General features: G+C 42.3%; 1 protein-coding gene across 6 annotated transcripts in view; it reads left to right on the top strand.

Annotated features, from left to right (window-relative positions):
- SASH1 (SAM and SH3 domain containing 1) overlaps nucleotides 1-15,343 on the top strand; it is a 570,731-nt gene that overhangs the window by 454,800 nt on the left and 100,588 nt on the right. For all 6 annotated transcript variants that reach the window (XM_030022551.1, XM_030022552.2, XM_041125390.1 and 3 more), the window contains one exon: nucleotides 13,691-13,819. In XM_030022551.1, coding sequence (XP_029878411.1) covers nucleotides 13,691-13,819 — 129 coding nt within the window. The remainder of the gene's footprint in view (nucleotides 1-13,690; nucleotides 13,820-15,343) is intronic.

Raw genomic sequence — 15,343 nt, forward strand, 5'->3', positions numbered from 1 at the left:
TTCGCGGCAGGAAATGGCTGGAGTACGCACAGGGACCTTGGCAGGGGAAGGTCAGCACACAGGCTGGCTTCGGGGAGGCCCAGAGGAGGTGGCTGAACGGTGTGGATGGGCTGGGAGCATGTGGGAAGTAAATAATGGAGTTCTAAGCCTGGTTCAGAAATGACAGGGCTCACTCCAGGTGCTGAGTAGGGATGTCAGAGAGCAAAGTAAGCCTTCGTGTCTTGCCCCTTGTTTTGATTTTGCTTGAAGGCAAATACAGACTATAGGTGGGTAACCATTGATGTGTGTATGAGTCATGTAAAATTATGCTATTCAGGTATTACCAGCAGATGCTTCGAATGGGTGATTTGTAGCAGAGGGCTGGTTAGCTACAACAGGCTAAGGATGAGAGTGCGATTTACCATTTCACTAGAGACAGTCTGATGCCCTGACTCCCTGTTCACATGTAACTCGTTCTGAACCAGCCTTTGCATTTCAGGTTGTACCTCTCAAGCTTTGGAGAGATCGCCACATCTGAAGATGTGTGATTCTCCTTTCTCCTTGAGAGAGTCATACAGCAAAATCTTTGTTTCCCTTCAAGTCCTGATACTTTATGCATGAGGCAGCTTATTTACTGTACATGCTTTCATTTGAAACTGATAATGGTGCATACTGTGAAAAGTGTTGTAACATCTTCCTTTTGCTCAGAGAGCTCCCTGCTGTTTTTGTGGTGCTTCAGATGTATCCTGGTACACAGGTTGTCCTGCCCCTCTTGTGGGTTCATGGTTTGGTGTTCCCTGAGACTGCAGTCTCTTCTTTCATCTCAGAAGCAGAGTCTGTGAGGAAACTCCTTCCATCTGAGACTTTCTTCTTGTGTAACAGTCACTTTTACAACTAGGTGAGATGTTTTTCTTTGGCATGACAACTCCCCTGACAAATGGTTAGTTAGCGGGATGCTCTCCTTTTGATGTTTCAAGTTGCTGTGCATAGGGAAGTTGCTCAAGTGAGAACTTAGCTTACCTTCCAAGTCCAAGTGTCTTTATGTACAGTTGTTGTCTTTCAACCTGGGGTTCAGGGCCTTGGGTCGGTCAGAGTCAAGCTACTGGGTTTTGTAGAGACACACAAATTTTGCAAGCTTTATTGACACTGAGGTTCTGCCAGCTTCTGCTTTTTATGATCTCTTTAGCCACATGGAGCTCTTCAAATTGCTTCATGCTTCAGTTTGGGGTGTATCTCTGTGATGTGCAACACTTGAGTAATGCATTCAGTCTCCAGTAAAAGCAACATAGAATCATAGAATATCTTGAGTTGGAAGGGGCCCATAAGGATCGAGTCTAACTCCCTGCTGCTTGCAGGACTAGCTAACACTAAATCATATGACTAAGAGTGTTGTCCAGATGCTCCTTCAACTCTGACAGGCTTGGTGCTGTGACTGCTTCCCTGGGGCGCCTGTTCCAGTGACCGACCCCCCTCTCGGTGAAGAACCTTTTCCTAACGTCCAAGCTGAACTTTGCCTAATGCAGCTTCATTCCGTGTCCTTGTGTCTGTCATCAGTGGGCAGAGCCACTGGACTGACAGCACCCACAGGCTTAAGCACTCCCTTGGAACAAGCGCATGGCATCCTGCTTACTGGGGAGTTCCTGTAAGTAATAAAGTGCATGTTGCCCCTTCAGAGAAATGTGAGCTTGAAACACCTGGGAGATAAGGCAACCACACACTTACTCAAGCCCAGACTCTAGGATTTGCTCTGTAGGTAAGCAGAAATACTTCTCTTTTATTTGGGTAAGAGGCCTATTTAGCCTAATTAGGAAGTGCTTTGGCAATGATAAAGCAATATGAGCACACAGGAACGCAAAAAGCCCATCTTCACTGTACACAGATAAAGGGAAATGAGCAAATAAAATACGAGATCCCAGAGTAGAAAGGATTATAAGCTGGCAAGAGGTAGAGTTCTTATTGCTAGGTTGATATCCCTAATTGATATAAACATGAAGCCCTGTGCAATCTGGTAGTTAAAAGATATGCATCTAAATAATATTTAAATAGATTCTTGCATTTTTAAGACCCACTGGAGTGTAATTGTATTCAACTTAATTAAATGAACTGAAACCCCCGGATAACTATGCATTACTGCTCCTAAATAAAACACTCTCCAAAGAGACTTCAAGATACTTAGTTAAGGCGATAAAAAAAACCTGAGCCCACTGCCATGAAGTTTTGCATGAGCAGCTTTATATTTAGTTCATCTGTATTGCTACCTACAGTGGTTGAGAGCGTGTGTTAACAGTGCCGTATCCCTGCTAGAGTCAAAAGCCGAGGCTTCACTGAAGTGCTTCAGGGCAGAGTCGTCTTTCTGGTTTTATGTTATTTGTATGAATGCGGGGTGTCTATTTAAGCTAGCTTATTAATGCCACCAAAGACTGGGAACCCCTTTGCACCTATGCCAGTGGCAGGCACCCGGTCCCTGCAGAAGCGGGGGTTTGCGGGGGGAGCATGGGCAGGCGGGATGGGCGGCATCAGTGAGGGGGGGCCTGGGCGCAGCTTGCTTACAGCAGCTACAGGAAACCATTTCTTCTGTTGCTAAGATTATGTGGGGAAACGTGGATTGCTGCCATGCTCAATTACGGTTGTTTCCTTTCCCGATAAAAGACGGCCCGTCAGGAAGCGGTAGGAGTGAAGGCGAGGTTAGTCCCTGGGTTCACAGAAGCGTTGGGTGTATCCTCCAGGCTGCAAGCTGCTGAATTTCTAGCAGGAAAAAATAGAAAAATAGCAGAGTTTGAGAAAGCGGTTTAAATGTCGACATTCTGGTTTTCCACAGCTGACAGCTAGGCTGCCCTCTGCGCTTGCAGCAGTAAATCAAAGGCTGTGTGTCTGGGGTGTACCCTGTACCGCTGGCCACAGCAACCAGGATAGCCAACTTCCATATCTACTCCCAAAACAGAGGAGACACCCCTATCGTGCCTTGGTGTGCAGAACAGTATTTTTTTCATGCTTTGTGAAGCTGGATTTTGGGGTAAAGGCAGATACTCCAAGATTCCCTTTCCCCCTTTCCAAAACTTTCACATGGGTAGCAGGAGAGTGCCTGTCTCTTGGAAGTAAGCCTCTTAAATGGCACAGGGAGGAATAAGTAATTGTGCTTACTGTCACACCCAACTTTATAATAGCGTAGTAGCATTTCTAAACGTTGGAATGCTCATCGCTGAGCCGGGTGCCGCATGAATAAAGGCGCAGTGCTGCCCTGTAGTTCTTGCCATGTAATTGCAGATGAGGCGATAGGCTTGTCCAGGCAGAAGAAACCTGGGGCGACCGCATCCCCGCTGGGCTTTCCTGGGCACTGGCTTCCCTGCGGAGTGGGAGAGGGCTGGGCTTTCTCCTCCACCCTCCAGTAATTGTAGCTGGGGGGAAGGTCCAGTGCACGGTTTGGCTGCTGAGGTGGTGAGAAATTAGGGAAGGCATGGAGGGCTCTCCTCCTTTATTGGTGCATCCCCGAAACCAGTACCACCAGGTTTCAGTGGGCTGGGGGAAGCTGCGGTCCTTTGGGAGGGCCAGGCAGGAGACCTGGTCAGGATCTAAGTCCTACCTCTCGAAAAGGTCAGGGAGGGAACCCCAAACCCAGAGAAGTAGAAATAAAGGGGCAAGGAGCACACAATGGTACACCAAAGAAGCAAGGGAAAGGGGCAGGGGGAACAGAAAGAAGGATAAGAAGGTTTTTTTTGAGTGAACTTTCTTTTTTCTGGGCAAGGTATGTCCTGCTTGTGCCAAACTGTCCTGGTGAAAAGTTTAAGATAAAGATGATTATTCTCTACTACCATGACACTTGGAAAAATAAATGAGTAGAGAGGAGCAAAGGTCAGAGTAGGTACTTGTCACTGTCACTGGGGCTTTTATACAGCACCTAGCACAAGGCAGAATGAAATACCATTTCTTCCACAAAGAAAATACAGATTGTAAGAGCTTCTTAGTGTCGGGGGCGGGGGGGGGGGGGGGGGGGGGGAGAAAAAAAACATTCCATGGGCCAAAACAAATTTAGTGCATTTTATTTGGAGAAACTATTTAAGGACCACCAAATTGGATAAAGAACTATTTTAGTAAACAAGCAATTGTCTTGCCTTGGGTAGCATGGTGACAATTATATTTGATATTATTGTTATGCCCCTTATGCATGTACCTGTTAGGAACCAGTGTATGTTGTGTCTCAGGCAAGAATTAACTTGAGCAGTAAATATGTAAGGTATAGGGTACTATGTAAGGTATAGGGTACTATGAAGATTTTACTGCCATGTGTTGATGCAATAGAGATTCACAAATCCAAAGTTTAGTAAGTGCTTTCTTTTTTTATGCTTTTTTTATGATGTTGATAAGATACTTCATTTACAGGATAAAAGGATTAGGTTAGAATAAAATCCCATATAGAGCAGAATATTAGTGTACCAGTAGATAGTATTAATATTCTGGATGTTGTTCGTGAATGGAGGTTGATTTACAGACAAATAAATAGAGTTGCAAAACCAGTAGAGAAATAATTTCCTATTCCTAAAATAAAATCACGCTTCAAATACTTCTCAGCATACTCCTAGGAGTATGTTTATAGTGAAACTCTTTATTTTATGGTAGTTTCTGACTTTTTTTTTTTCCTCAGTTGAAAATGACACCATTATTTCATACAGTGGAATATTGTTAGATAGGATCTCAGTGACTTAGACTGGGGTGTTTACTGTTTTATTGTGTTTCACCAATACATCTATGTATAAGGGAATGCCCCATAGTGATTACTGGTATGAAGTAGAAATCAGTTTTGACTATGCTTTTTGTAGTAAAACTTGGACATAAACATGACCAAAGTTTGCTTTCTCTGAATCTACCATGTGACTTTAAGACCTTGGCAAATACTGTAAACCAGACTTGCTGAGCTTACGCAGTTGTCCTGAGATAATGTTGTCTTCTCAGTTCGTTTTGACTTTAAATATCCCCCCCCCTTTTTTTTCTTTACGTGTTTTCTGTTTAGTTTTTTTTCAGGCTACTGTTTTAATGATTTGCTCACACCCTAGTTATGTAGACCCAAATGTCACAGAAGATTTGTTTTTGTCCTACTGTGTTACTACTAAGTATAAAGAAAAGATACAAATTTTAATGAGACCTCCTTTGCTATTGCAGTTGATATGGCCAGCTCACCGAGATAAACTTTTACTTTATCATCTACTTAAGATGTTTGGGTTTTGCATATCTATTTCATTAGATTCTAACTTAACTCAAACATGAAGCCACCCCATAACATATGCTAAACTTCCTGATTCTGAAACAAGTATGTCTCCATCTCCTTAATGGTGCTTTAATCGCATATATGTTCGTTGCTTAAGTCTTGCCATTTGTTTCTGCGCCAAGTGTCAGGATAGAAGCCTGCTGTAGCTGGTGTGCATGAAAAGACACGTTTCCACTCAGTTTGAGGAAAAAGCCTCAGCAAACACAGTGTGCAAAAGGAGGAGGCAGTAAGAGCAAGGGAAACAAAACTAATGAGAGGTGATGTCAGGTGCAGCTATTACATGGCTTAAGGAGTTGTTAACTTATTCTGCTTTACAAGCTGGTAATGATAACCTGTGCCTGACTGCTGACCAGCCTGGTGGGTAATGGTGGCCTGGCAGGTATCAGAGCAGACAAGAGTTCTGAGTTACATTTTGATGAGCTTAGTGGAGATCACCTTGGGGAAAGGAGGATAGAAGATAATATGCTGTTATTAGGCAAGCTGGACAGTAAGGGTGCTTTGAAGTAACTTTTCATGAATAAATTTGCATGTAGTCTTGTCTGTCAAGATAATGAGCATGTGAAAGAGCTGGTTCTACTTGTGATAAATACCTACTTTTTAAGTATGTTGGAATGTACATTTGCATAGGTACAACTTTTTCGTTAGCATGCATATATATACACACACATATTTTTATTTTTTACATAGAGGACTTCCTTGGTTGCATGCCAGAGAGAGGGATCCCAGTAGTGTGCTTTCAAATTGATTTTAATTTACAGAGGGGAAAAACGTAAATCACATTCAGAACGCTTTTCCAGAGATGCTTTGTTACGTCTTCTTGACAAAGACTTCAGGGCTTTACAGTGAAAAGCGAAGGGGAAAAGGATTATGGTGCTGATGGTGAAGGAAACACTTTATTTGCACAATTTTGAAAAGGAGAATAGTTTGTTCTGATGTAAAGATAGGGCAAGGTTTCATATATATATATATTAGAAAAAGCTTACATAGCTCTGTAGTTTAATATAAAGTTCTGGGTCTAGGGTGACTGTGCTCTGAACTCAGTGGGCTGTATCAGTTATTTCAGATAACTGCTGCAAAAGCTTTTATATCAAACTACCATTGTGCATTCTGCTTATTGTACAGAATCTAGAACTGTTTTAACTGTGCTGCAGAGAGCTTGACACAGTTTTAATAGATCTATTTTTGTAACTCTGTCTGTAAAGCCGCATAGCTTAATGACTCAACTCTCAGATGCCATAAAAATTAATGGAAAGTCTTCTGTTGAATCGGTCTGATCTGTATGTTCTCTTTGTTCTCACAGTCCTGCTATAGAGAGGTCAAAGGAACCATGACAACCCTTCAGCATCCTCTAAAATAGCTGTTCTCAATATAAAAATGTCATGACTTCGACACTGAGTATTTTATGCCTTCCCCTGAATATCAAGGCAAGCGCTGGACTGCGTGGCCTCGCGCTTCTCTCTCATTCACATTTCTGACCCTGCTGACTGTCAAGACAGACTTTGAACCTGTCACTTCATGGATAGCGGAATTGTTAGTTCCGCTGAATGGAAGATTGTCCTTTCCGAGCCCTAGGAAAAGAAGGGAACGTTTCTCTAGCAGCTTGTTGGGTTTATTTTTAATGGCAACCATTTTGAAGCTAAGCCAGAAGGCAAAACATCAGCCTTATTCCTGGCAGAAATACATTGCTAGCAAGGGACAGGTAAGAGGGTCAGAAATGTGTAACAGATAAAATCATGCTGAAGCTCTGCAGGTTTTCCTCCAGCTGCCTGTCCTCACATGGTGCGAGCCTGTGTTACTGTAGCAAACTGAGACACAAGCCCTAGCCAGAAAGGTGCACACAGGTTTAACTCTTCTGTTTTGAGAAGGTTTGGATATGATTTAAATCTGCCTCCTTAGAAAGGACTGTGGAAGAACATGAAATACAGTGTGTCTCTCAGATTAATCACCTGTAGCCTGAATTCATGTATTAGTATATTTTGCAGTGCAGGGAGGTACACTGCCAGTCCAAGGTTGCCTAGGGAAGAAGGATGCACAAGTTTCTCGAGCTTCTGCAAGCCCGCATTAAGAAAAATATCTAAAAAGGACTGGTGTCTTATTCAAAGTTGTCCCATGCCTTGCTTTCTAGGTAAGCTAGTTGTGCTTAACTTTAAACATCTCATAGGATATGTGGTATGTAGATAAAGTCCTGTTGAAAACCGTGTGTTTATTCGGCACAAAAATGTTTCCCTTCAGCAGATGTTCTCATTTCACCACTTTTTTGGTCCCTTCTCCCTCTTACCCCTTTCCTCTCCCCAAAAAAGCCTGTTTGCTCTGGCCCATGTTCTGGCTTTCATTTACGTACTTCTTACAGCTATCCAAACCAAAGGTATTATTGAAATGCAGGGTCATGTTCCACAAATTTTTGGTAGGCGTCCCTGTTAAGATCCAACTGCCAGAAATAAGCTGCTAATGTTTACAGTGACTCTCCACACAGTAGTCCTGTGTTTCAGGCACGGAAATGGATTTTTCTCATCTTGGGCTGTGAAGGTCAAAAACACGCCTTTGCCAGGGCGTGATTGCAAAGCGTTGTGAAAGAGCATCTTCCCTTCGTCTGTGCCCTTTCCACATACGTTTATACTTTAATAGGAAAGAGTCAGATTTTTTTTTCCTCCCAGTTTCTGACCTGTTCCTAACCTCCCAGTTTATGCAAGTGCTGTGGCCATAGCTGGAGTGGTTTTTAAGTTAGGAACTTGTATAGTTGCATTGTGTGCTGTAGTCTGCATTGCCGTGTGCAGATGGAGACCTGTCTGTCTTGCTGACCAAACGGTCTTGTAGCATGCACATCTTTTTTACATTTTTGAGATTCATGCAGTTACATGAATTTCACTCAGTGGCTTGGAGGGTGAGCACATATATCTGATCATCAAGACCTCTTCCCTGACGTTCCTAACATCTGCTGGAATAGGAGGAGGAGGATATGCTGGAGTATGCAGTTTTGTAATACATTTTTCAGAATCTGAGATAGGAATGTACAAACTCAAATAGTTGTATTTTTGGTAGCTTTTTCTAAAACTCTTATTCTGCATGGAAATTTATGCAGAAAGTATGTATGCTGTGCCAGTGCCTAGTATTTAGGTTCAGATGCAGTTTCATGAAATATATGTGTTTCTTAGCAAAGTCCATTATTCCTCCTTAGCTAATGGTGGTTTTATTTTATTACTATTATTAAAATGTGAATGTATTTTTATTTAATTTTATTGCCAGCAGAGATCTCTGACAAAACGTTTTTCTCCTTTACACTTTCAGATTTCAAATACAAAGGATTATGCCAGCATGTTAAACCAACTGATGTGCAGTGACCGAGAAATCCTAACTTTATAATAAGTGTCAAATCAGTCCAACTTTTCTTTGTAGTCACTCCATTAACAGGAATCCCAACGGATTCCTTTGGTATTCACATGCATATCAGAACTAATTCTCTGGGAATTCCAGGGCAATTCATCATTTACTCTGTGTTTTATGATGCCAAAAAATGTTGCATGCATACTCTATAGGATGGAAATTTAGGAGCATATTTAACAACCAAAAATAAAAATGTGAGATAACTTCTGTTTTCATTAGAATATTTTATTAAATCTTCATGTTATGTTTAACCCTTTAAAACTAGTGGATTGTTTACTTTCCTGGCTATCAGACTTTTTTATGGAAAGGTCTCAGGCAGTACTGAAGTCTTAGGAGAAACATGTTGTAACTTTTTACAAATAAATTAAAGCATTTCAGGAATGGTATTTCTGCTCAATATTTGAGTTGCTTACAGATTTTTTCCACCAGAGAAGATCTGTGGGACTACATAGCTGGAACATTGCAGTTTGTATGGCAATAAACACAATTGGTGCAAAGCAGTCTTCATGGTAGGGCTTTGCTTAACTGTTAAATTTGTAACAAAATGAGAGAGTTTATCGTGAGGTCTTGGTTTTAAAAACCTTACTGAACTAAAGCAGTTACGAGTACATCAGTGGCTACTGAATTACAGGTATATCAGTAAGAATAAATTTGAAAGGTGTGTCTTTATTCATCACTCACATAAGCCGTTTCAAATACGGGCCCGTCTGTCAAAATGGGACATAGTGGCACAAAAGGCTTATTATGAATTGCAGTGGCTTATTATTTTTGGTATCAAATAGCTGTATGCTTTTTCCTACCTGTGAAACTAAAATGGCAGTCCATGTTTGTTTAGATCCTGTTGTAGTATTGGAATCAAGCCCACAATGTAGAGCCATTAATAAGGAAGAAGAGGAATGAACAAACTGATGGGTTTAGACTTTTATTTCTATTATCTTAAAAATCCTCTAGCTTTTGGCTTGCATATGAAAGCAATAAAGTAAAAGGAACTTATGAAAATTAACATTGGCTCTTATTCTTTATACATCAGAGTGAAATGTTTTTAAAATATTATTAGTTATGAATGCTTTTATTGTTCTGTTTTTTTAATAATGCTAGGGATTTTTTAAAACATTTTGGACAATTCCTTTGACACTCTTTGTAAGAGAATGAATGACTTCTCAAGCTGGAGCTACTGTTTTGCATATGAATATTTTTAAAATACTCAACTTGAAAACAAAATAGAAATACAAAGCACACTGGTGGTGATTTTGTGTGAGACAGTTTAGAACTGTTTGGAGAAGTTGGAGGGTCAATATAATGAATAGACAAAATGCCATAGTTCAAAATTCATCTTCTGATTAGTTGTACTTGCTCTTTGTTGATACCTAAAGTAGGTTGTCTTGGCTGTTATCAGTGCAGTAGAAAAATGAAGCATCTTTTCTTTTTTAGTTTTGCCATGTTTTTAATAGTACTTGAAGAATAAAGGAGGAGGACGGAGATAACTATATGTAGGGATAAAATTTGGGGTAATATCAATCAGATAGATGATCCTTTGTTAAGTTATGATGTTATTTCCTTACATGTAACATGAGAGGATGCTGTGGGGTGTGAAATACTTGCTATCTTTGGCTTGGCTTGATTTGTGTATCTGTATTTCTTTTGACAAAAGCAGTGCTTTCTGGACACCTGTACGCATAAATTCATAAGAGAAGCTCTTTGCCACAGAGACAAATGATCTAGTCGGCATCTTCCACTGCAACTTCCCGGCAAGCTGAGATGTAAATGCAAATATTTGTATTTTTGTTCTCATTTTTTGAAGCTAGAGACTTTAAACCCCAAGCCGTCCCATGTAGTTAGGAGGTTGTGTGCTGCTTTTGTGGAGTGGCCAACTCGTAAAGCTACCCGCCCTTGGCCTGGTAACCCAGCAAAAGTGTATGGCAGAGTTGCAATGAGTATATGTTTCAGTTATCAATTCTCATCTCTAGGATCTTGTGTTTTTTCTGTTCCTTCATCTATTTTTGGATGTTAAGCTTGCTTTCCCTCAGGACTAGTCTTCCCTGAGAGCTGGTATGAGCTGTATTTGGAGCACAGCCCCTAACGTGAGTCCCGAGCATTGACAACGATCCCTTCTGTCAGCCAGGCAGGCTGGTGCCTGCAGCTCAACTTCTCTGGACGGTGCGGCACTGGCGGACTGGGTCGCTTGTGAATAGGCCTTTCTTTGCAGCCACGTGCTCGCTAGCGGTGGGGCCACCCGCATTCTGTGGGCTTTAATTGGGGTGCTGCAATCGAGCTAATTTTGCTCTAGGGACAGTCACAAGCCTTCAGCCTTGTAGAGACCGCCTTTAAGAAAAGCGCAGTGAACGGCACGCCAACATAAGTGAAAAATGAGCACTTGTTCAGCTTTGTTTGATCTGTTGTGCAGCACCATTGCTATCCTGCGAGCGGTCTGTGACCGTGGACCTGAGGAGGTCCAGGAAGATGCACGGAGGAGCTCTGGAGCATGCTGTGATCCTCACCTTGGCTCCACCCAGCTCTCAGCTAAGCTGATGTTCACTTGATATGTTTGGCTTTGGAGTATTTCACTCAGTTTTGAAGTTATGACTTTACCTTCATGAGTCACACCTATTTCCAAGCGGGTGTACTATATGAAATTTAACGGTTTCCAGAATTGAGAGAGGAGATGGACTGATAAAGTAAATAGGCAGATTCATATTGTTCAAATAAAATGATGGTTTCCCGTCTTGCCCTTCTATCATCACTGTTTCCAGCTCCTATACTCTTAACTAGCAAAGCTTATCAAGGAATAAACAAACTCTGGCTCGGGAAGATACTCCAAAGTGGGAATTTTTGGTAACCCTTGGGGAGGGATGTTTGTTATGATGGAGTGGCTGGGATTCAGATGTCATGTCATCTCTTTGGAAGTCATACAGGTTTTCTTACTGCCTGCAACAGCGAGCAAATTAAGATTAAGTTTTGGTTAAGTTTTGGGGTTGCTTTTTCTGTTTGGTGTTCATTTTTCTCCCCAGCACTGCAGCAGTCATTATCCCCACCGAGCGCGCAAACCTTGCGAAAGCAGCTCGTTGTGCGCGTGCGATCAGCAAGCGTGCCCTCAGCCACCGCAGTAGTGTCCAGTTGCACAGGCAGATGTGTGGAGCTTGTGGCACAGGTGGAGAGTCAAAGTTTCTTCCCCAGCTTGTTGGGAAACAATAGATGGCAAGGAGGTGGCTGGAGGAAGGCATGTGCTCGCTGCCTGCTGAACGGGTAGAGCTGCTGCTCCGGTAGAAAGGCAGGGTAGCACCGTCACACTCTCAAAGATGCTGTCGTCTTGTCCTTGTGAACTATGCACTTGCTTAGCAGTGTGGAAAGTTGTTTTAGCTCTGGAAAGTTTGAAGTTCCCAGAAGTATATTTGCACTAAGGAACTCAGTCTTTTAACATTTGAAACGTCTCCTGTTTGAGATCTTTGGCAGGTTGAGAGATAGGAAGTACATAGGTGTATATATAGCAGAGGGTGTGTGTATAGATGTATTTACTGTAGTTATTTTGCTTCTGCTGCTCCAACAAGTGACATGCAAATTGTTTTCCACCTGTACTGTACACAGTAGTTTTAAGAAACTGCAAGCTGTTCTGAATTTTGGGAATGTGAGCTCTACAAAACTTCCTGGGGAATTTGAGATACCTGTTGCGCATGTGGAATTGCACTTTGAAAAAGTAGAGAGTGTGTTTCACAGAGTCTGCGGTTTAATAGGCTTTCGCTCTGATTTAAACTGGAATGTTTTTTCCGATTCTGTGGAAGCGATACTTCATTAGAACAGATCTGCCTCTTCAGCATAGTCAAGAAATAAGCAGGACCACATGCTTATTTCCAAATGGCAAGAGCTTCAGTAATGTGTGGTTTCTAATTTAAAAGATTTCTTCCTAGCTTGTATGCTAAAATTCTGCATTGCAACTTATGTATATTATTAGCACAATTATTTTTAAATGATTTCTCGATTGCTTAGTTTTTTCTTAATATTCAAGACATAATTTTATATTTATCTGTTGCATCTATTCACAGCAACAATGAAATAACACTGCAGTGTATTCTTGTTCTTCTCTCAGAATATGCACAAAGTGTAGATTTTTGCCCTTTAAAGAATGTATACAATAACATATATGCTCTTTCATAAATTAGACAGAGAAACAAAATTACTCCATCCCATCTTTTGGACCTATTTTAAGTGCGTGCATATTTTACCAAAGAAATTGTTAATTCATCCTGCCCACCCCCTTGCCCAGCCCTCTATGGCATACATATCTGAAGTTTAGAAGGGTTTCTCATGTCACTTAAAATCCAGCCTGGTTTTTGGTTTGGTTTGGTTTTTTCCTTATTTATCTGTCATTTTAAAAGTATGAATTTTGACTGTAATTAACAAATGATTACAATTAGATTCCTGGCTATAGCCATTTCATTAACAGGGTAGCAATCCTGCCTAGCAAAGCAGACGTCTGGGACTGAGCAAACCATGTTTCCTCCTCCAGTATATCTTAAAAGAGCAACTGGCAGAGTGTCTTTGTGGGTGGCATAAACTGGCCTGTTAAAGTCATTTGGCTGGAATTGTTTGCAGTCTGGCTGATTGTGCTTATAAGCAAGAAGTTTAATGTTTTAAATAGCTGTTAGTCATTGTCAAGGAAAGCAGGACTACTCCCAAGTAAATAAGGTCAGTGAAACGTATGTAATGACTGGTTATTGGATGAGTGGGCAGCTGCTTGGGAGAACCAGATGGAATATGAATATATGTAGGTGGGAGGGAATTGAGGCAGATAGTGCCCAGGGATATGTTGTTCCACTGCTGTGCGTTGCTGTCTCTGTCTTCTCTCTCTGTGTAGGAATTAGCAAGGTCCCACCTGTTTCTGAGGAGCTACTGTGGGGTTTCCCAACTTTTCTTAAGTGGTAGCATGCTCGGGGCTAGGGATTGAGAGGACGACCCAAGAGCTGTGTGCTGGGTGTGCTGCAGGGAGGGGGTCTCCCTCAGAGTTGTGGTGTTACCTTTAAATTAGAATTTTAAAACTGATTAACCTCTTTTCTTTTTACTTTGTCTCCACCGTAGGATGGGTCACTGGGAAATATTGATGACCTGGCACAGCAGTATGCAGACTACTACAACACCTGCTTCACGGATGTGTGTGAGAGGATGGAAGAGCTGCGCAAACGGAGGGTTTCCCAAGACCTTGATATGGTATGTAGAGAAGTTATGACTTTATTAACAAATGATTGCCATTCATGTCCCAGATGAAGAATCAGTATTTCAGCTTGAAGAGTTCTACCCAGGGAAATAACTGTATGTGATTGTGTTCACGCACACAAATGTTTCAGCCAACTCAATTAAACACTTGGAAATTAGCAGGATTAGTTTTTTTTCTAGTTATTTGTTATGATTCATTAAGCCTTGGAGTCTGCATTTCTTAGTTCCTCTTTAATTAGAGTACTTTTTACTTGCGCACACTTGCTTGCAAACCTCAACTCTTGGAGGCAAGATAGTGTCTGACAAAAGCATTGTTTCCTTGCTACAAAACGCTCCCAGCGTGAGCACAACGAAACCGTGTGCTGTCTTTTGCACTCCAAGGTGCAAACACTGGTTTCAGGCTCCCAAATGTAAGCAGTCTTCAAGTTTGTGAACCCTTTTCCATTGTTACGTGTTACAGAACCTGTAGCGGGGGACACTGAGTCACTGAGTCCTTCAGGCTGGAAGGGACCTCAGGAGGTCTCTAATCCAACCTTCGGCTGAAAGCAGTGTCAACATTGAATTCAAACCAGATTGCTCAGGGGTTTAGCTGATTGGGTTTGAAGACCTCCAAGGATGGAGGCTTTGCAGCCTCTCCAAGCAACCTGTTGTACTGCTTCACTGTCTTCATAGCGAACTTTTCTTTTTTTCCTGATACTCTGAGATACCTCCCATGGCAATTTATACCCATTGTGTCTCATTCTCATGCCATGCACCACTGTGAAGAGCCAGGCTCCATCTTTTGATAACCTCCCCATAGGTACCAGCAGGCTGCCAGTAGGTCTCTTCAAAGCTGTCTTTTCTCCAAGCCGAATCTCCCAGCTCTTCTTGCAGGGCAAGGGCTCAAGTCCTTGAGCACCTTGGTGGCTCTCCCCTGGACTTATTCGAGTTTATCAATGCCCGCCTAGCACGCAGCACTGCAGAGCCAGAGGTAGTGGTCCAAGAATGGCCTGACAGATGCCAGGGAAGGGGGAAGAATTGCTTCTCTTGATCCCCTGCCTACCCTGCTGCTGACACGGTGTGTGGGGTGCTGCTGGCTCGTGCTAAGGCTACTGTCCCCCAGGCCTTTTCTGCAGAGCAGGCTGGCCCAGGCAGTCGGTCCCCAGCCTGTGCCAGTGCAGGGGCTTGCTCCTCCTCAGGAGCAAGACTTTGCATTTGTCTGAGTTGAATTTCGTGAGGTTCCTGCCAGGCCACTCTGAATGGCAGCCCTGCCCTCAAGCGTATTGACTGCAGCCTGAGGTGGGCATCATCTGTTACCTCGACAGGGGTGCCTTCTCTTTCCTCCTTGGGTAATCTAACAGGATAGGCCCCTGCACTACTCTGCTTGTAACTGACCTCCAAGTATGGCACATTAAACACTACTCTTAAAGCCCAGCTAGCCAGTTTTTCAGCCATTCAGTTGTGTAGACTCCCTGGGGAGTCCCCCTTTAGCTAAAACTAATCTATATGCAGGTCATCTCCATACCTCATTTTTGTTAG

Source organism: Aquila chrysaetos, chromosome 8, assembly GCF_900496995.4.
Source record: "Aquila chrysaetos chrysaetos chromosome 8, bAquChr1.4, whole genome shotgun sequence".
Lineage (NCBI taxonomy): Eukaryota > Metazoa > Chordata > Aves > Accipitriformes > Accipitridae > Aquila > Aquila chrysaetos.